Source organism: Phanerochaete carnosa (assembly GCF_000300595.1).
Source record: "Phanerochaete carnosa HHB-10118-sp unplaced genomic scaffold PHACAscaffold_6, whole genome shotgun sequence".
Classification (NCBI taxonomy): Eukaryota; Fungi; Basidiomycota; class Agaricomycetes; order Polyporales; family Phanerochaetaceae; genus Phanerochaete; species Phanerochaete carnosa.
In genome coordinates, this window is record NW_006767633.1 from 3,358,923 (window position 1) to 3,379,190 (window position 20,268).

The 20,268-nt window shown below is 54.8% G+C and overlaps 6 protein-coding genes across 6 annotated transcripts; 4 read left to right on the top strand and 2 right to left on the bottom strand.

The window, feature by feature from the left end:
• Positions 1–1,345: 1,345 nt before the first annotated feature.
• Positions 1,346–3,675, top strand: PHACADRAFT_259046 (uncharacterized protein). Its single transcript, XM_007397492.1, has 9 exons — positions 1,346–1,525; positions 1,577–1,693; positions 1,759–1,871; positions 1,931–1,994; positions 2,048–2,124; positions 2,184–2,481; positions 2,533–2,777; positions 2,828–3,156; positions 3,217–3,675. Exons 1-9 carry the CDS (start codon positions 1,368–1,370, stop codon positions 3,454–3,456), a joined length of 1,641 nt encoding a protein of 546 aa, XP_007397554.1. The 5' UTR covers positions 1,346–1,367; the 3' UTR covers positions 3,457–3,675.
• A 2,327-nt stretch (positions 3,676–6,002) lies between these two features.
• PHACADRAFT_259048 (uncharacterized protein) lies at positions 6,003–6,286 on the top strand (the record flags this gene model as incomplete). The annotated part of the gene is made up of 1 exon (XM_007397493.1): positions 6,003–6,286. A coding segment is annotated over one exon (163 nt), but the record flags the coding sequence as incomplete, so codon positions are not given.
• Positions 6,287–7,346: 1,060 nt separating this feature from the next.
• On the top strand, positions 7,347–8,613 carry PHACADRAFT_210652 (uncharacterized protein; the record flags this gene model as incomplete). The annotated part of the gene is made up of 6 exons (XM_007397494.1): positions 7,347–7,589; positions 7,667–7,806; positions 7,877–8,003; positions 8,054–8,131; positions 8,190–8,335; positions 8,386–8,613. The coding sequence occupies 6 exons, from the start codon at positions 7,347–7,349 to the stop codon at positions 8,576–8,578; spliced, it is 927 nt and encodes a 308-aa protein (XP_007397556.1). The 3' UTR covers positions 8,579–8,613.
• A 274-nt stretch (positions 8,614–8,887) lies between these two features.
• Positions 8,888–10,899, bottom strand: PHACADRAFT_96377 (uncharacterized protein; the record flags this gene model as incomplete). Its single annotated transcript, XM_007397495.1, has 8 exons — positions 8,888–9,190; positions 9,246–9,602; positions 9,656–9,938; positions 9,995–10,139; positions 10,189–10,303; positions 10,356–10,455; positions 10,517–10,629; positions 10,702–10,899. 8 exons carry the CDS (start codon positions 10,897–10,899, stop codon positions 8,888–8,890), a joined length of 1,614 nt encoding a protein of 537 aa, XP_007397557.1.
• A 1,694-nt stretch (positions 10,900–12,593) lies between these two features.
• PHACADRAFT_259049 (uncharacterized protein) lies at positions 12,594–13,706 on the top strand. Its single transcript, XM_007397496.1, has one exon. It carries the CDS (start codon positions 12,606–12,608, stop codon positions 13,557–13,559), a length of 954 nt encoding a protein of 317 aa, XP_007397558.1. The 5' UTR covers positions 12,594–12,605; the 3' UTR covers positions 13,560–13,706.
• Positions 13,707–14,233: 527 nt separating this feature from the next.
• Positions 14,234–19,062, bottom strand: PHACADRAFT_259050 (glycoside hydrolase family 2 protein). The gene is made up of 17 exons (XM_007397497.1): positions 18,767–19,062; positions 18,581–18,711; positions 18,340–18,525; positions 18,219–18,281; positions 17,450–18,166; positions 17,099–17,395; positions 16,990–17,046; positions 16,833–16,935; positions 16,703–16,778; positions 15,916–16,642; positions 15,649–15,862; positions 15,337–15,591; positions 15,216–15,277; positions 14,966–15,164; positions 14,580–14,905; positions 14,466–14,518; positions 14,234–14,418 (listed from the first exon to the last, which is right to left on the bottom strand). Exons 1-12 carry the CDS (start codon positions 18,975–18,977, stop codon positions 15,497–15,499), a joined length of 2,877 nt encoding a protein of 958 aa, XP_007397559.1. The 5' UTR covers positions 18,978–19,062; the 3' UTR covers positions 14,234–14,418; positions 14,466–14,518; positions 14,580–14,905; positions 14,966–15,164; positions 15,216–15,277; positions 15,337–15,496.
• Positions 19,063–20,268: the final 1,206 nt, after the last annotated feature.

Genomic DNA, 20,268 nt, shown 5'->3' on the forward strand with positions numbered 1-20,268 from the left:
GGGGAGCACTGCCGCATGTGTCTTCTGCTTAAATCCACCGTTTATCTGCATTTGCTAAGGCGAATGCTGTACGGCCTGCGCAACTGTGGCCTAGTATGTGAAAATTTGGCCATACTAGGTCAGCCTGTGCTTGTATCCTATGCGCACAGCCAAAGGTCGAGCGACTCCTCCTCACAGTATGATCTGTCTTCTAGTAAGCAGTTCACACGTAAGTCGGATCGCAGTCGCCCAAAGGCCACATGAGCGGTCTGTCGTTCTCTAGGGTCTTGGTGTTAACATCTTGACAGGTTGGATCCGTTGTATACATGTTCCACGTGCGTTTCAACATGCGTCGCCATCACAATCAAGCTTTTCTCGCGTAGTTCTCTGACAGGTCGCTTGGCACGTTAAGAAATCGGGGGACAAAACCAGCGAGCTCCCCCCCCCCGCCGCGCGCGCGAGCCGTCCCTGTGAAACACATGCTTCACGGGGCCCGTGCTAGCACAGCAGGTTCTGGATTTATTGGATGGCTACGCATGCCAAATGTACTGTGGATTCCCCCCCTTCTCTGGCAGGGCTAATATTCAGATACAGATCGCATATGCAAACGAACGTTAGTCGAGAGTAATATCCTTGGCATAATTGACATAGCGCGATGTCCTCGGTGCGCCACAGACAGCCGCGTCTAGATGCGGTTTGCAATTCGCTGTTCTTCACCACGCGGTAGCAACTTCCGGGAGTCTCGCGCATGATAATTTCCGGCAGCTGAGCGCTGAGCACTTCTCTTTTGTGGACAGATGATTGAGGAGCAACTGCGACAACACTTGGTCTCAACTTTTCTGCGTGGTGTGCTACGCGTGGAAATTCATCCGCAATTTTTTTGCTATCGGAGCGACTTTTGCGTGTAGGCGCCAGGAACCGAATGCGCCCTTGCCCTTTTGCACCAAGCGCCGTCTGTTGGCATCTCTCGGTGGAGCGCGCAGGACCTCGGTGTTTACGTGTGCCGAACGTCCATGTTGAGTTCCTAGCTCGCAGGAACAGCGACGAGCGCCGCTCTACGCGACGAGGACGGCGGCGACGCGAGAGCAGCAGTCGCTGCAGGGTGACTACGAGGAAAAAAATGCAGCATAGTGAGACGAGACGTTGCTCTGCACCACAGGACGCCGACGATCAATTCTATCCCGTGTCATCAGGAAGGCTCAGATGTAGAGCTTCTTGTCCGGAAAAGGGAAAAGTCTCGTGCAGGGTCCTAGCCCACGATCCGGATGAGGGTTATCACCCATGCCCTCATTGGCGGTGTCACGGGTGATAAGGCTGGGAGGTATATAAGACCGCTTATCCCTGAAGATTTCACTCCTCTCTCTCTTGCTCGTTCCCCGACGATCACCATGTCGACCAAGGAGTCAGAGTCGAAGTATGGGTCCCACGAGAAGGATGTGGACGTCTACGTCGCTGGGTCTGACACGGAGGCCAGCCCTGAGTCCCACGGCGCCGGTGCGCACACGCTCCATAGAACGATGAAGAATCGGCATATTGCCATGATCAGGTACGTCTCTCGTCACTTTGCCTGGGGGCGCTTGGGCTCATACGCTTCCAGTATTGGTGGTGTCATTGGCACGGGTCTTTTCTTGAGTACCGCCAACTCTCTGGCAAGCGGTGGCCCCGTCGGTCTCCTCCTCGGTTATTCCATCGTCGGCTCGATTTGTTTCGCGGTGTAAGTTTTCAGTCAACACCCGCTGCTGCGCTTCGCGCTAATCAGCTTCCCCATGGGGTATGCAGCATGATCTCTCTCGGCGAAATGATTTCATACCTTCCCGTTCCCGGAGGTCATATCACCTTGGCAGAGCGTTTCGTCGATCCAGCATGGTCCTTCACTCTCGGCTGGAACTACTGTGAGTAGCTCGAGGAGCACGTCGTGGAGAGGACGTGACTGACTCGTCGCCGATTGCAGGGTACAACTGGACGATCATTCTCCCCGCTGAACTAAGTGCCGGCGCCGTACTTATAGGCTTCTGGTAAGTGTCAACACTGGCTCTGCACACCTCGGGCTTTTGCTCACTTGACACAGGACAGACAAGATCAATGACGCGGTATGGATCACGATCTTCCTTCTTGTGGTCATTGGTATCAACATGTTCGGCGCTAGTATGTTCGGGACGTCTAACTCATCGATTTTACGCTGACTAGGGCTCGTGCTCGAACAGAGGCCTACGGCGAAGCAGAATTCTTTTTCGCCTCGATCAAGGTCATCACGATTGTTGGGCTTATCATTCTCGGTCTCGTGCTCGACCTTGGTGGAGGCCCGAATCACGACCGCATCGGGTTCCGCTACTGGAAGAACCCGGGGCCGTTCGCGCAGTTTGATGGCATTGGCGGTTCCAAGGGTCGTTTCCTCGCCTTCTGGTCTGTCTTGACCAATGCTGCTTTCTCGTTCATTGGTACGGAGATTGTCGCCATTGCTGGTGGTGAGGCCAAGAACCCGCGCCGCAACATTCCTAAAGCGTACGTGCCTCGCTCTGCATCCGCCGCTCAACCTTAATCTCGTCTCTGCAGCATCAAGCGTGTGTATGTCCGCATCTTGCTGTTCTATATTGGTGGCGTCACCATCATCGGCCTGCTCGTGCCGTACACAAACCCAAATCTGAACCTCACGAAGAACACTGCCGCCAAGTCTCCGTTCGTCATTGCCATTGAGACTGCGGGCATTAAAGGCCTTCCCTCCGTCATCAATGCGGCCCTGTTGACTTCTGCTTGGTCCGCCGCATCGAGCGATCTTTACTCTTCCTCTCGCGCCCTCTGTAAGTCCCACAACTTTCGACCATCTCTCACACTCTAAATTTGTTCTCAGACGGTCTCTCGGTTAACGGTAACGCGCCCAAGATCTTCTCGCGGATTAACCGCTGGGGTCTTCCCTATGTTGCCGTGGCGACCAACTGCATGTTTGGTCTTCTCGCATACATGGCCGTCAGTGCCGGCGCGGGCAAAGTATTCGGCTGGTTCTCCAACATGACCTCCGTTGCCGGTCTCATGAGCTGGTTCGGTATCTGCGTGGTCTACGTCCGCTTCTACGCGGGTCTCAAGGCACAGGGCTTCGACCGCAAGACGCTCCCGTACTATTCGAACCTTCAGCCATACGCAGGCTGGTACGGTGTCTTCTCTACGGTCCTCATCTGCTTCGTACGTCTCCACTCTCCGCCGCATCTCCGCGTTTCGCTGACCCAGACTACGCTCCCACAGTTCAGCGGCTGGGCCGTGTTCCTCAAGGGCAACTGGTCGGCCGCCACCTTCGTGACGAACTACCTCCCCTTGATCCTCTTCCCGATCCTCTATATTGGCGCGCGCATCTGGCGACGCACAAGCTTCATCCCCGCCTCCGAGATGGACTTCCAGTCCGGCCTCGCCGAGATCGAGGCGGCGTGCTACGACGAGCCGCCACCACGCAACTGGGTCGAGAAGGCCTGGAACTGGCTCATGTGAAGTGGGCTCGTTCTGCACCAACACTTTTTCCCACGCATTATATTTACTCGAAATTGCGCACTCGCTCTGTTTTATTCGGTATGATATACTTAGTGTAACAGTAGAAAAGACTTGTAATACCCCTTCGCAGTGTTTTTTCTTGCCTGTCATTGGCTGTATTTTGCCCTTGTTGGATCCCTGGAACGCCGTGGACGTTTACGAATGATTGAATTCACAGATGCGTGCTCTATGTGCGTGCCTGGGACCCTGAGGAGGCGGGCGAGCAGCCGGTGGAAGCACCGTGACGGATGATTCTCCCGCGAAGTGTGTGCTCTTGCGGAAGCTGTCGGCTAAATAGCTATAGCGGTAAAGAACGCACACTTGGTTGGCTTTCGGGTGCGAGCGCACTCTCGCAGCCGAACGGTCCGGGCGCGCCAGCTCCTCAATCGCGTTCAAAGCTGCGACCGCGATGTCGTGTCGATGAAACTAAGCCTTGTATCTCTGACTTGTTTTGACCGTGCCCCACACGAGCTGCGCGCGCGCGTCTGTGACTCCGCAAGCGTCCGCCTCGGAGGAGACTGCTCATTCGTGCATGCTGGTGTGCGTTCGGTCGCTAACGTGCACTATCGTGTGCGTAAGTGCGCTAAACTCCGCGAAAAGGTGCGCTTCACAAGGTATCTCCATCAGAATGCAAGCTCATCTTCATCAGACATGTCCCTTCGTGCGCAATCGTGCACGCCGTACGCGATTAATACACACGAACGTGCACAAACGCACACTGCTCACCAGCGCTGATGCTAACCTCAAGTTAACCGCATGCGAAACCCTGCGCGCACGACCGTGCACGAAAATGCGCCACACGCCCGTCAAGGGGCCACTGTGCAAGTTCGGGCGTTTTCGTGCGCGTTCAATCTGGCACCTGGCGCATTCGAACACTCGTTCGTTCCGAGCCGCTCGCGCACCTCTGCCCGCCAAAATGTACGTATTTCCTGTCTATAATTATATTTTTCTTCGCTCAATAACAAAGATCTGTCGACTCCCGCCTCCCGCTTTTTCCAGCCGGGGTGAGCGGAGATAAATCGAGCGCCCGAGCCGCTTGTGATGCGTAACGGCTGGCAGCATACACTACATCTGTGTACGTACATTGTACGTTTACTTCCAAACATCGCGGAAAATCTGATTATGAGCCCATGATACAGGGCAATGCGTTCTACAGTCGCCAAATTAATGACGTACGGGGTTGGGCCTCCGCACATGGTGATACCACCTTCCGTGCATCACGAGCCTGAATCTTGACTAAAAGTCCTCAGCTAATTCCCGCTGCAGCCTGTGCGGTATTGTCCCAAATGTAAGATCAGCTTTCCGATCTACCCGGGCAGGAAGTTCAGTATGCTTGATTACCCCGACGTTCGACTGCTTGCATGCAGTATCATGCGGGTATCGCGAATCTAGCCGCATGCCTACACGTTTTGAAGCGCATTTTTTAGGCCGACGTTCTTTCGTTTTTATTACCACTGTGCTTGCTTGCATGTTACTGGAGCGTTTTCTCACCCCTTTCATCCTCTTCACCATCTTCCGACGACCCAGACTGCTTCTGAGGTCATCACACACCAAAGACGATGTGCCTCCCGTTTCTGCTAGCAAAGGACGAGCGGAGGGCATCTCGCCTGTCGGACATCGTGCACGTTAGTGTGCTGTCCGTGGGATGGAACGACGCCCGGCGCAAGCAGTTCTACCGCCAGCTTTTGGATCACATCATCACGGTCTCGGGCGTCACCGCCACCATAGCAGACGGCCCGCTGCAAACCACCTCCCTCAAAATTGCGGCAAATCTCGTGAAGATCGCCGAGCTCGGACAGGTGCGTGCCCGCCCGCTCCCACGGCACTCGCGCCTGACGGCCGCCCCGCACTCACACTCGTGCGTGGTGCCGCGAGCAGGCAGTGAACGCTAACAGGGATGACTGCGACAAGCTCGTGCAGAAGACGTCAGATCATGTGAGCGTCATCAGCGACGCGCTCGGCAAGGGCAACGTCACGATCGACGCCGCCTTCCGGAGCCATGTCCTCTCATTCGTTGAGTGCGTCCGCCGTGGCGTCCATTTCATTCTGCCTGTTGTCCCTCATACATTCCCGGCAGCCAGCTTAGAAGAATTCAATACGTACTAGTGAACCTCGCGTCCCGCTCATACTGGTCTCGACTGCTGCACAACGCGGCAGAAAAGCGCGGAATCCTTGAGTGCCAAGAACAGCTCGACCAAGCGTTTGATCGGCTCCACGTTAGCTAATGCTTTTATCCCATGTGTAAGCTGCTCAAAGTTGTGTACAGCTCGCGAGCATCGTTCACACAGCCGTACAACTCAACGGCATTGCGCACAGCGTGTCGGACGTGGAGACGTTAGTGAGGGTGCATACCGCACACTGCCCGGAGCTGTACACTAACGATGCTAATACCTCACATAGCGGTCAACAGAAGACCTACGTCTGCAACTAAGCGAGGTTCACCGTGTAGTCTCCACGCAGTCCAACAGTACTCTTTCGGACACCCAGGAGCTACAGCCTTACCCTTCAATGATAGGTACTCTTAGAGCGAAGGACACACGCCGGCGTAGACCGCAGCGTCCGAGCTCGATCCTGCGAATATCCACGTACAATATCGCCTTGAGCACTGTCATCTCTGTGCTAACAGCTCCTATAGTAACATTGTCCACGCATCACTGTATCGCTGTATGAGCACGCCATATACCGCCCTGCCGTTATCGCCTCTGAGCATGCAGTGGACAGGCGCTGCCATTTCACGTGCTCGCGACACCGGCGTGCTGAGCCTGCGGACCAAGCACACCACTACTAGCCCGGAAGTGGGTACCAGGGAGCGCGAAGCCGGAGAAATGCTCGAGAGAGGGCAGCAAGATGTCGCAAAGTGCGTCTGCGCTCGTCTTCAGATACTTTGCGGGCACTGAGATTGTTTCGACGCAGAATACCCTCTCCCATTGTATTCCCTGAGACGTTGCAGTCTCAGAGGCAGCAAATAGAAGTTGCTCGTGGAGACCCCTGAACATACCCTATATATTGCATGTCCTGGATTTGCCAGACAGGTACCATTCAAATAGTGTGTATTCAACTGCAACAGCTCCCTACGCCAGACTCAGCTGCGGCGAATTATAAGCTACCAGTGGCTTTTCCGTCCAGTCCTTGTTACCACTTGTTGGACTTGTACACATGTCTTGCTCCCTTAAACATCATCGGTGGCGGTGTAAAAAGCCGTAGTGATGATTGTATGCCCCCCAGAATGCGGTGAGGCTCGTCGCACTAAATTCGGAAGGTGATCCTGGTGACCTTACGCGTACCAACGCTCGTGGATTAAGCGCTCACTAAAGTATCGCCTTGAAGTTGACTTGTGTACGAATTGGCAGGTATATTTTGTCGCCTATTATCTCAGAAAAAGCCGAATATGACCCCATGATACAGCACAATGCGCTCTACAGTCGCCGATTTAATAATGCATAAGGTTTACCGTTGGGCCCCACCTCCCTCTACACATGGTAAATACCACCTCTCATGTTTTATGAGCTTCAATCTGGGCTAGAAGCCTGTAACCGATCCCAGCTTCAGCTCTCAGCCTCTATATTGTTACTTTACATGCGCTATCAACTTTCTGATCTACTATGACAGGGGCTCGCCGGTATGCTCGATTGTCACGACGTTCGAGCACCTACGGGTGGCAGCATGATGATGATGATGCAAGCATCGCAAGGCTCATCGCACGCCCCACATGCATACTCAGGCTGCTGCTGTCTTGCTTTTACTGCCGCTGTGCCCACTGACCCGTACCGCACAAGCGTTGATTTGCTCCTTTCATCCTCTTCTCCAGGCCCATCTCCAGCCGCTCCCAAGGCCGCTACACATCGTAGACGATGTGCTTCCCGTTTCTACTGGCAAAGGACGAGCGGAGGGCATCTCGCTCGTCGGATATCGTGCACGTTCATGTATTGCCCGTGAAACGGGATGACGCCCGGCGCACAGAATTCTACAGCCAACTTTTGGACCACATCCTCACCGTCTCTGGTGTCGTCGCCATCATAGCAAACGGCCCGTTAAACATTCCCTTCCTTAAGAACGCGGCAGACCTCGTGAAAAGCATTGCCGAGCTTGGACAGGTGCGTGCCCGCCCGTTCCCACGTTGCTCGCGTCTGACGGCCGCCGCACTCGCGCTCGCGCGTGGCGCCGCGGGCAGGCGTTGAACGCCAACAAGGATGACTGCGACAAGCTCGTGCAAAAGACGTCAGATCACCTGAGCATCCTCAGCGACACCCTCGCCAAGGACAACATCACGATCGATGCCGCCTTCCAGAGCCACGTCCTCTCGTTCGTCGAGTGCGTCTGCCGTGGTACCTTTCATTTCTACTTGTCATCTCTCATGCGCTCCCGGAAGCCAACTTAGCAGAATCCAATATGTGTTCTTAAACTTCACTCCTCGTTCGTACCGGGCTCGGCTGCTGCGCAACGCGGCGGATAGGCGCGAAATCGTCGAGTGCCAAGAGCAGCTCAGCCGTGCGTTTGACCAGCTTCAAGTCAGCCTACTTTTTTCTCCTGTATGTACGCTGCTCATATTTCTGTGCAGCTGGCGAGCATCGTACACACAGCCGTACGACTCAACGGCATTGCGCACGGCGTGTCGGACGTAGAGACGTTGGTGGGGGTGCGTACTATGCACTGTGCTCGTAGCTGTGCACTATCGACGCTGACACCTCACACAGCGGTCTACAGACGACCTACGTCTGCAACTAAGCAAGGTCCACCGTGTAGTCTCCGCGCAGTCTTACCCTTCAGCCATAAACAGTACTAGAACAGAGGCACGCCGGCGTAGACCACGACGCCCGAGCTCGAACCTGCAAATATCCACGTATGTTATCACTTTGAGCATTATCGCCTCTGTGCTGAAGCCTCTTGTAGCAACATTATCCGCTCATCGCCGTACCGCCGAATAAGCACGCCATATACCGTCCTGCCGTTATCACCTCTGAGAATGCAGTGGACCGGCACCGCAATAACACGTGCTCACGATGCTGGCATGCTGAACCTGCGGAGCAGGCGCGACGCCACCGCTGTCCCGAAAGTGCGTACCGCGGAACGCGAGGCCAGGTAAGCGCCCGGGAGAGAGCGGCGAGAGGTCGCAGAGTGCGTTTGTGTTCAGTTTCGGATGCCTTGCACGCATTGAGGTTTTTCTAACGCAGGATGCCCACGTCCGTTGTATTCCCTGAGGTCTCGCGATCCCAGAGGCGGCAGATAGGGGATGCTTATGATGGACGAGAGGTAACAGTCGGGCGGGAATGACACGATACCTGGCACCAACCAGCCAAAACAAAACAAACTGCTCTCGTTTGACCGCATATGCTCAGCCAGACGTTGAAAGCACTGTACTACCCGATACACGTGTATGCAGCTACATGAGCCCCTAGAGAGAATACCTAAACGAACGATCCTCCCAGTCCGTGAGGTCACGGTCGACGTGCATGATACCCTCGACGACACTTGTCTGACTTCCGGACGAGCTACCGAGGTCCGCCTCGCGGATTTTTTCGGACGAACCCTCGGGCCGCCCCGACAGCGTGCGCACGAGCGCGTCCTTGTCGCGCCGTGCGTTCTCGTGCGCCCACGCGACGCGCAACACGAGTGCGGCAACAATCGTGAAGACCATGACGACGATGATCGCGATCCACGTCGTCCGGTACTTCTGTGGCGCTTGCTTGACGTTCACCTGAGCGGCTACGAGTCAGACGTGTATCAGCTGAAGGAGGACGTGGCGGACGTACCAAGTAAGGCCCGATGATGTTCCCGACATTGTAGCCTACGAAGATCACGCCGGTGGCGCACGCCTTCTTCGTCCCGCCTGCGACGTTCGACGATGCGAGCGCGAGGAGTAGCACGTACGGCGCACCGAAGATAGGAATGAGGTAGTACCCAAATAGTGCCAGCCCGCGCTCGTTCCATGACCCGCGCCAGAGGATGATCGCGCCGGCCATGACGGGCAAGCAGCTCACAGCGAGCCAGATCGTGCGCGTGTTTTTGTAGCGGCCGGCGAGGTATCCTGCGATGTATATCGAGACGCAGGTGGTTGCGCCGCCAGGCGTTTGCAAGAGGATGGCACGTAGACTCGAATATCCAAATGACTAGGCGCCGCGATTAGCGGAAGCGCAGAGGACGACGGTTCTCGTGCGCGGACCTTGATTATGAGAGAACCAAAGGCGGTTACGCCGCCGTTGCAAACATAGATTGCGGCACTCATCGCGCCCATGAGCCAAATCTTGACATCCTTGAAGGCCTCATAGATTTGTGCCTTCTTGATCTCCCGGACATCTGCACCTGCCAGATTTCCGCGCATGCGCCCGATGAGGATGGCACGTTCGGACTCGTTGAACCAGCGATGCGACGTCGCAGGAGAATCAGGGAGGACGACCAGGACGATAAATGACCAGAAGATAGTGATGCTCCCTGCGAAAAGGTACCTGGTTTATATGAGTTAGTGACGATGACCACGGCGCAGGCGCAATAGGAGGCGTACATGTATTTCCATGGCGCTAACGCGCCGTTCGCATGGCCGATGCCATAATTGATAACACCACTGAAAATAGTGAAGAGGCCAGTCGCAGAGTACCAGATACCAAGGCGAAGTGGCAGCTCGGTCTTGGTGTACCACATCGAGCTGACTGTTAGATGTCAGGCCTGATCTGACAGCGGTGACCACGGGAAACGCACGCAAGACGAATCCGGGACTGACGGCGCTCTCGACGAGTCCAAGGAAAAAGCGCAGCGCGACTGCACCCTGGAAACTGGAGATTGTGACCGTAAGCATGACGATTACGCCCCAGATCTGAAAATGGGTATTATCAACAGAATTCGCAGAAGACGTTGCGGCAACACACGAAAATGAGGAGACTCAAAGCCTTCGCTACAGGTAGCCGTTGTAGAACCAATGCTATCGGAAGCACGCCGACAATGTATCCCCAATAGAAAGCAGCAGTGCTAGGAAATGGAACGAACACTAGAATCATCGATACACATGAGGAGATACAGGGGTGCTCACGCCGTAGAGTATCTCTGAGTAGAAATGAGGTCTGTGCCAGGGACAGGCGTGGTGAGGTGCATGTCGTCAAGCATGCCAAACACTGCGGCGGAACTGAAGACGAACTTGTCGTACTGTGTCGAACATTCCGAACGAAAAGGTATGAACGAGAATAATGGCGTAGTCAAATAAGCAGTATTGCTTACAAATTGTAAACCGTAGGAGAACGTAAGAATAGGCATCAAGAGCAGATCGACCTTCCAAAGCACCCTCCGTTCCGCCTTGGCGTCCCAGCCGCGTACGGACGCCGACGGGGTCGCCGATATTCTGGATGTGAAAGGCCCAGCCAGTACGTTCGCGTTTCCCTCGGCGCCAAAGTCCGAAGACACTTCTGCCACAGACATAGTCCTGGATGTTCAGGGACGACGCGATGGTTTGAGGGAGACCGAGTCTAAGGTGCGCCCCTCGTGCCTGACGGTAAATAGTTGTCACGGCCAGAGTTGAGTCACCAATTGTGATGACCGTGACTGTGAGCTAGGTCACACTGTGGTGCACTAGAGCTAGCTGGGCTCGCTTTGGCCCTAGACAAATGCTTTAGGTCACTGGCGAGAGTCTATGGGCACATATATGTGCGGGCGTACATGTTAGATAGAAAGGAAGTTCCTATGGGTTGAGGTGAATCCCGTTTTTATGACTAGTAACCTCACCGTCACGTAGTGATGTAATAGTACTTAGCACAAGCCTGCATGGCAGCGTTGTAAAGCATGCCTCTCACGTCGATATAATAATGCTTGCCCTTAAGGCCTTGAGTATAGAATCTCGCGAGGCCGACGGGTCTCATGGAAGGTACGCTCGCTGATTAGACGGCGACGTTAGCCAGCTCTCTTACCTCGGTATATCCCGAAGCAGTCTCCTATCCGCTTTCAAAATTTCAACTCCGAAAGGCAAATGCTGTTCGCTTTGATATCCGACGCAGTCTCCGACTGGCGAGGTCCGGACGCGCTAGCTGCTACGGCCTTTCGGCTCTTGAGTTTCCCCCACGACATACAGTGAGTCTCATACACTGGACAGCGTATACGCTCAGTCGAAACGGTATCTATATGCGCATTCCACCGTTGTGTCTGTTTAGCTCCCTGACATCGGTGTTTACAGCAGATTCGTACAGCTCACCGCGCGCGTCGTCGCCGCGAAGTAGGCGACGCGTACACTATGCCTCAGCCGGATGCTGGTATGCTTGAAATATTCTTGTGCGGCGTTATCCCGACGTGTCCCCCCAGGTCTGAATTCCGGTCCTGTCGCTGATCTGACCTCGTTCGATACTCAAGAGCAAATTGACCTCGATATATGCACCCAGCCCGCTCTCATTGAGCGCCTACCCAACGAGCTACTTGCACAGATCTTCTTGGCCCTTGTTTCCATCTCGCATGCACCGCCGTTTAACACGGAAGGCCCACACTTCAACCGCGAAGTATTCCGGTTGCTGTATATGACCCACGTATGTAGGAGATGGCGTACTCTTACTCTCAGTATGCCGCGGCTCTGGGATCGCGTGCCTATGGCCTCGTACGCTGACTGCTTCTGCGCTTTCTTGGAACGCTCTCGGGGTTTACCTCTATCGCTCTTGCCTGGGCCCCTCAGTTTTGGGGACGAACTGGAGCATCGCCTGTTTATTCAGTTATATCCGGCTGCAAGTCGCATACAACATATCAGTCTCTATGTCACTGCGCGAACTCTACGCGGTCTCAAGGACATGATGTTGCACGAAACGAACGCTGTCGCACAAAATATGCCCCTGCTAGAAACGCTCGAGCTCGCCTACGGGGGAGACGACACTGACGAACCGCATCCCGAGCACTTCTGGTTCATTTCCGAGGGAGTCCTTCCTCGACTGCAAGCTGTCACGACCAAGTACTTCTCCTTCAATTTCACTCGCAACCTTGTCCGATCCACCCTGACTCGTCTGTGGGTAGAACCCGGAGATCATACGTCAGATAGTGACTGGATCGACCTCTTGAAACAAACACCGCTCCTTCAAGACTTGGAGTTTGAGATGATCTTTGGCTCCTCGAACCTTGCCAACCGGCCTGTGCCCACGGAGCAACGAGTACCAATGCACCACCTGCGCCGATTTTGCTCTAGTGAACAAGGCTCCGGGATCCTCTCTTCCAGCATTTTCAACCACCTTGAAGTTCCTTCTGACTGTGCAGTCTCGCTCTGGGTTGGCAGACACCTCGAGCGCATGTCCTTGACGGAATGCTACTTCAACTTTAGGGTCCTCGGTTCGAAGCTGACTGGTGCGGGGTCTATTGGTGGTTCACGGCAACCCGAGGCGTTGCGCCTGTCTATACGTTATAACAGCATCCATTTAACTCTGTGGTTGTCCGGAGACTCTCGATGTCGGTATGTTGAACCATACAATCAAGTCGGGGGCGACGAAGGACACGCAAACGGCAACCCAATAGTCGACCTCCGGTTCGCATACTGCCCCCCAGCTCACTTCAACCAGGTTTTCCGCGCAGGCTTCTTCTCGCTTTCCGGACTCACGGCGCTCGACGTGAAAGGCGGTGACCTTCTCGACGACACGACTTGGGCGCTCCTCTACGGCTGCACGAAGCTGCAGTACCTGTCTATCTCTATGGGCGACCAGTACTCGGGCTATGACTATCGCCCGCTGTTGTCCGGCCTACTGGACTCTCCAGCTCTCTTCCCGGATCTGCGCGTCCTGCACTTGCGAGCTGCACAGTGGCATGTTCACCACAGGCAGTGTTGGCCCCCGTACTCTGACAAGCCATTTAGTGTCTTGCTAGTCCGCCTCATCGACGCTCGACGCGCGATGGGACGACCAATCGAGGAGCTTGATTTTCCCGGTGTCGTACACGTGGATTATGACAACGACCTCGTCTGGCTAAAAGCGATGGCCCGCAAGCAGCATCCGAAGTTCAGCTGGTCAGATCTTGAGCTCGATTATACATGCGACGATACGTGCTTCGCTTGTATTGCTGAGAGGGGCGGGAGGCAGCGGCGAGTAGTACGAGGTCCTTCAACCATGTTCCAAGGCATCTGACGGCGCTGAAAACGTCTTCGGGAACCTTGTCTATCGTTTTATAATCAGCATGCAGGTGAACACTTGGTCGAAAGGATCACTTTACTACGGCAGCATGTTCGCTTCACCCCTCTTTCTTCGTGGCTTGTTCGCCTGGATTGCCCGTCATTAATCAATGAATTAGTAAATGTATTGGTGATGACACGAGAACGACTTTTCGCCGACAGATGAGATATCGATCACAGCAGCGTCGGCCATAAGCGCGTCCGGATGACTCGACACTGATCACGCCAACGTTTTTGCAGGTGTCTAGTACTCAGCTTACGTCTTTTTATGCCGCCGTCTCTCAACTTGCATATGTAATCGGGTCTATCCCTGCATACATCGCAGCTACATAGGAAAGCGACGACTAGCGTGGTACGGGTTTGATGGTTATTAATGACGAGCCGCAGACCAGGCACTAAATGCTGTGCCGGTAGAAAGGAACACAGCATGTGTATAATATACAATGTGGTCTTGGCGTGGATCGGTCGCCGTATTCAGCATCTGTCGTTCCTTCCTGTCCTTTGGCATGGCTGTGCAGTTCGAACCTCCCAAAGCTCCGATGATCCCGTCCTCCCCGTGTCAGCGACGACCGCACTGCCATATAACCGCGACCACCGCGTTCAAAAGGCACTCAAGCTGACTTTGATCCCCTCTCGGTATACTGATTCTCAGCAGCAATGGTCGCCGTCAACCTCATGGTCGTCTTTGGCCCGTCGGATGACTCGTATTTCGTCACGTATGGACGCAAGATGCACTATCGTAACATGCCGAACAGCCTTATAAAGACTTTTACTGAGCAGCCAGACATGAACCCTATGAAAGTCGCCTGGCTCAGGTACATCCTTTGCTCTTCATGCACTCAGTGACTCACCCTGGCGTCAGGATGCACCCCAACGGCAAGACGTGGGTTGCGATGAACATGTACAACCTGAGTAGTAAGACCGTCCTAGTCATCACCGATGGCTGTCCGGGCTTGGCTCACCGTCGTGTACGCAGTGTGGTACGACACGTCCATCCAGCCAGAAATCCTTGCCCACATCAAGGGCGAACAGTTTGGCACCAAGAAAGCCGCCTCGATCTCGTGGACAGACGACGGCAAGGGATACTTTGTAAAGCTCCGCGACGGCGGCGGCTGGACGATAGACATTCCGGATGAATATCCACTGCAAATCAGCGAGCTCCGCGCCAGTATCCGCGACTTTGACCTTGGGCTCAAGACGATCCTCTTCGGGCAAGGCGGGACTCACGTGTATGTCTTCCAGCGTGGGTATGTTGCCCATCTTGAGGGCACCGCGGACGATAAGGAGCACCCGCTGTGCAAGGTATGCTGGGCTCCCGACCGCAATGCGGAACCTTCGCAGCTGACACCGAATCTCGCGCAGGTCTTCACCGAGTTTGCACAGGAGGGATGGAACATCCATGAGACATCTGTTCTGAGCCCGTACAACAATAGGCACTTCCTGCTCAAGTTCCAGAAAGAAGGGACGAATACTCTCCAGATGCGCTGGAGCTTGCCCAATGCCGCCGCTCAAGGTCTAGCAGAACTCCAGAGGCTCGCAGAGCAGCCAGAAGAGCAAGCATGTGAGTTTCTCTCCTTCTCTCCTTCTCCTCGTCTGACCCTTGCCTTCCTAGTCCTCGCACAGTTCGAGCAAAACACAGGTAATCTCGAGATGTTGAAAGCAACCGGAAACTTTGTGAGCAATCGTCGTTTACCGTGAATGTCTGGACCTATCCTGAACCATCCAACACACAGGCGCTCGCGCAGCATGCCAGGTACCTATTTGGACCGTGGTGAGACAGCATGACGGAGGGCAGCATATAACTATGACAATGTAATTGGCGAAAAGTATATGGACTTTTTTACAGAAATGCAAAGGTACCTGTACCTTAAGACTAGCTCAAGTGATCATCTATCACAGGTGGGTGTTATTCCACAAAGATCGGAGCACGAAATCCTCCGGGCTCGGGCTCTGCACCGTCGACAATCCGGCATTCTGCACGAATTTCACTGCGCAGGGACATTTGTTAGTGTACAACTCGCAGCCGAGTAAAATGTGCCACGCACCAGTGCGATCGATACCAGGAATGAGGTAAAAACCGTTCGCCGGGATGTTCTTCTCCGTGTCTAAGAAGTATCCGACCGTACCGGCAGGATGATCAAGCCAGGTCCACGCAGCGACCCCGCCCCTTGCAGAAAGCGTGAACGTCAGGTTCTCGTTGCGAGTGACATGGATCTTCGGGTCAACAAGCGTGGCATTGGCCAACGAAACTGGTGCAAACTGGAGATTCGTCAATGCCAGAGCTACGTCAAGGAGATGTAGAAGTAACTCACCACCTGCTCGCTTGTCACCGTCTTCCCTTCGACATTCGCTGTGACGTTCAGCAGCATGAAAACGTCCTCGGGATCCTTGCCCTTCGGCAGAATCTTCTCCAGTCCCGACTGATTGAGCACGACCGAATTGTTCAGACTCGGCACAGTGAAGCTCTTCGTTCTCGTCCCAAGATCGTTCCCCTCCCAGTCGTACCACGTCATCTGCACCTCCCCATCGACGGCCTCCCAGCGATCCGACGTGACGAGGACCTCGAGCGTCTGATTCTCGGGCGTCCAGAATGGGTAGATGATCACCGGCGTGTATATGCCCGTCATGCTGTAGTGCAGGACCTTCCAGCGCCCCGAGTACTCGATGCTCGACCAGCTCGTGCCCTGCCAGATGTCATTCAGCTGCCAGACGAGGCTCCCGAGGTTATTTTCGCCCAGGCCTGCGCCGCGCCGGTACCACGCGATCTCGGACACCATGTTCATCGCCTGGAACACCTGCGTGCTCCAGCACCACTGCGCGAACGTCTGGTTGCTGTCCGCCGTCCCCGGAGTCGGCAACCAGGCCTGCACGGCCTCCGTCATTTGCGCCTGCCCCTGGTTCGAGTTCGGGTTCGGGAAGGCGAGCCCACCCGCGGGCGGGTGGTGATCACGTGATGCGACGACGGTAGAATTGAACGAGAAATCCTCAGGGTTTTCCAGGACTTCTTCGTAGCTGAAGAACGATGGTTGCGAGTGAAAGCTACCAAGCGAAAATCACAATGAGCGGACTGACGCCCTTTAGCGAAAACATCTGACGTACCCGAACTCGTTCACGAATCGGGCCACTGGGTATGTGCTGTAGTTGAAAGCCTGGCTAGCGTCATAGTTGTACCGCTCTGCCCTTTGAAGTCAGCTCAAGCCGATCTTGCAGAGTAGCCAAGGATACTGACCGCTGTTGCCATAGATGAAGCCTGGGGTCTTGTTGTCGTAACGGATCACGTAGGGATCAAGGCTGAGAACGCCACCGGTGGTTGAGCAGTCGGTGTATGCAACCTGACAAAATGACCTTAGCATCGCAGCATTATGCAGAAAGGAAGGACATCTTACCGAATTTGTCTCCTGCGAGACGATATCGTGTAGGAATTCCCCAAACATAAATTGGAACTATGATCGCCCCTTCAGCAAGCAAGCCGCAGCGAAGGAGAGCCGAACGCACCTCGTCAAGATAATGCGTCCCGTTCGCCTGTGTCTGGTTAATGCCGATCACGATTCCCTCGATCTCGTTCCCACCAGCCCATTGCACGTTGCTCGGGTGCTTGTTGATCCGCCGCACATTCTGCCGCACCTCAGGCTCGATGGACTCCAGGAGGAAGCCGTTGATCGGGTACAACGCGTCTGAGAAGATAAGTTCTGACCACGCGAAGATGCCTAGTTCGTCGCACGCCGTGTAGAAGTCGTACCCGCCGGTGACCTCGTCTGAGGGCTGGTAGATGCCACCACCCCACACGCGGAGCTATGGGTAAGTCAGTAAATCAGCTCCAGAGAGTGCGACGAGTCGCAGACGCACCATGTTCTGCCCGCTGAGCACCGCGCTCTCGAGAACCCAACGCACCTTCTCGCTCGTCGTGCGCGCATAGAACGGGTCATACGGGATGATATTTGTGCCTTCGCTGAAGAATGCCTTCCCATTCACATTGAAGTGCCACTGGTCGCCGGGCGTGATCCCGCGCTCGCGAATGTCCTTCTCCGAGTACGGCGCCTGCACGAGCGTGATCGTGCGGAAGCCCGTCTGCGTCGTGAACGCGACACTCGGAGACGACGAAGCCACAGAGAAGTGCAGCGACGTGGTGATGTTGTAGAGCTTCGGCGTCCCGAGGTCGGTTGGGAACCAGCGCTCGGGCACGCCCTCCGGGACGGTGAACGACGCCTGCAATCGAGTAGGCTCGCTTGTGTCAGCGGGAACGGCCGACACGGGGATGGGCGAAGAGGTGACATTCAATTCTGGGATTGAGATGACGACAGACGGAGAGTCGATAGCGACCGCTGAACGGACGAACAGCGTGACATTCACGAGCCACGGTGCCGACTCGTCTGGCAGCTCTATGGGAGTCTGCCCGACCTTTGAAATCTCTAGAGACGATTCTTCAATGAAGACCGGGCTCGAAGAAGACACCAGTAGTGGGTGTGCCTCTGGGGTCGGTGATAACTCAAGATCGGACGTGGTTGTAGGGAGAGTGACGAGGTATGCGGGCTTGAAGATGCCTGTCGGGACGAAGGCAGGGCCCTATCGTGGTGTATCAGCGGAAGCTTGAGTTCGATAACCAAAGCAGATCTACCCAGTCCCAGCCATAATCAGATTGAATTTTGCGAGTGAACTGGCGCACGGTCGGGTACTCGAACTAAACACAACATGACGAGTCAGCAGGCGTCGCAAGGACAGGCAGGATAGTGACGTACGACATCGCCACTAACCCACTCGACGTCTGGCCTTGAAGTGACGTTCAGCCCATATAGCCATGCAGATTCGAATGCAACAGTCAGGTTGGTGTCTTGAGACGACGGAGAAGCGAGCAGGTCGGTGACATCATAGACATATTGGCGGAATTGATTATTGACCCAGGCCACCGGATGACCAGCGACTGTCTATCAAAGATGAGTTTAGCGTAAGAGATACTATAGCCTTCGAAGTCGAACTTACGATGTTGGCGACTGTATCAAGCCCATAGAAAACTAGCAGCGCCTTTTCGGACGCATCCGTTCCGTTGAGAAACGCGGTTATATCCGCAGTGTACGTCCAATTGTCATTCACGATCCATCGCTGGGTGAATTCTGTGGAGCCAAATGGCTTAGAAGGCGAATTATATGGCAGAAAAAGTAAGCTTACCATTGATACCAAGCAATGGTTCGGTTATAATCTCGGCACGTAATAGGTCGAGGTGAGCTTGCGAAGGTACTTGGGCTGGAACAACGATTGATCCGTTCTGATTCTTCAACGTCCAAGTGAGATCCGATAAGCTCAGCACTTTTGCCTGTGCCACTAGAGGGAGCACGAGCGCAAGGCATGCGCATAGCGTAGGTACCACCAGCATGAGCATCCGCAACGATTGACTGTTGGCGATCCCTCTTGCCGCTTCCTTATATCTGAGCGCCGCCTGCTATGACTCGCAGATGTAGGAATTGCTCGGAATTTACCCTGGAGCTGGTGCGGCTAAGGTGGACTGCTCACCTGACCGACCATGCTTCGCCAATCTATACAACGAGCAGGTGGGTCAGATGGCCGACGTATGGAGAAGCGTGAAAGCCTACGAAATCCCTAGCCTCATGGTGATGGACCCTGAGCGATGGCGAAGTCCTCCAGAGATTACCGTGTTCTGTACGGCAAACCTCGCACCTGACCTTGTCTTGAGGTCAGGACGAAGGTCATGCCCGGCTGGAGGGGCGTCCCAGAGGGCCGTTCAGAGCCTCGAAGTGGTGCAAATACTGCACTTGCGGACCGCCAGGAGCTGAAGCTAACAGCTTCCATCAGATGGTACGGAGGTGACTATGCGTGGATTTAGTTCAAGCTGAACATGGACATTGCGGAGATAAGCGGAGAGTGAAGCGCCCGACACGTTTGGACCGCCACGAAGTCGGCGCGTTAGCCGGAAATGGAAGAAAGCGCATCATGTCTGCATTGAGCGCCCGATGTTTGCCCTTTTTATGCATGTACAGGTCGTGAAAGAGCTCAGACCTCCAGGCTGGACGGTTAGGCGGCGCGTGAGTCCTGCTTTTTGTCCTGCATACTGACCGCTGCCTTCACTGAAGTGTAGGGCTCGTTGTCAACGCCCCGAGACACCATCGACAGATCGAAGCGAAGTCACCGCATCGACAAAAGGCGAGACAGACTTGTCCAAAATCAGACATCTCTTCGATACTACTTCCTTAGCCTCGACTTAGACAGGACGCGTATGCCCTGGACTGGTTTTCACAGTCCCAAGCTGCTAAAAGGGACCTTCGCGTCGGCTTCAGAGCGATGTGCTTATGCTTGTTGACAAATTAGTACCCCTGTGGGTGCTCAAAGTGAAACAGCGAAGAATGTGTCTTTAACCCCTAAAGCTCACGACTAACATCGCGATTCCAAGCTTAGCGCAATCGGCGGCTACATTGGAGCGCTGCAGACCGACTCAGTCGCATCCTTCGCATCCAGCTGTACACGTCTGTACTCCATCTTGCATCCGTACCCACTGGCACTTCACGCATCGACGTGGCGCGTGAGCGAACCCGGCGTCGATGCGCACTACCGCAACCCTCGTTTCGTCAAATCTTGAATGGTTTCGGGAGGGCCGTCGCGATTTGCATCTGCTTTTCCCCCATTGTAGTCTCTGTGGGCCTGACGCGGCGCTAGTA

Coding starts and splice junctions, on each gene's coding strand:
- PHACADRAFT_259046 (XM_007397492.1), top strand. CDS start 1,368: ATGTCGACCAAGGAGTCAGAGTCGAAGTATGGGTCCCACGAGAAGGAT. Junction 1,694..1,758: donor GGCTCGATTTGTTTCGCGGT/GTAAGTTTTCAG, acceptor TGGGGTATGCAG/CATGATCTCTCTCGGCGAAA. Junction 3,157..3,216: donor CTACGGTCCTCATCTGCTTC/GTACGTCTCCAC, acceptor ACGCTCCCACAG/TTCAGCGGCTGGGCCGTGTT.
- PHACADRAFT_259049 (XM_007397496.1), top strand. CDS start 12,606: ATGCACCACCTGCGCCGATTTTGCTCTAGTGAACAAGGCTCCGGGATC.
- PHACADRAFT_259050 (XM_007397497.1), bottom strand. CDS start 18,977: ATGCTCATGCTGGTGGTACCTACGCTATGCGCATGCCTTGCGCTCGTG. Junction 18,712..18,766: donor ACCATTGCTTGGTATCAATG/GTAAGCTTACTT, acceptor TTGGCTCCACAG/AATTCACCCAGCGATGGATC. Junction 17,396..17,449: donor TGCTCAGCGGGCAGAACATG/GTGCGTCTGCGA, acceptor ACTTACCCATAG/CTCCGCGTGTGGGGTGGTGG.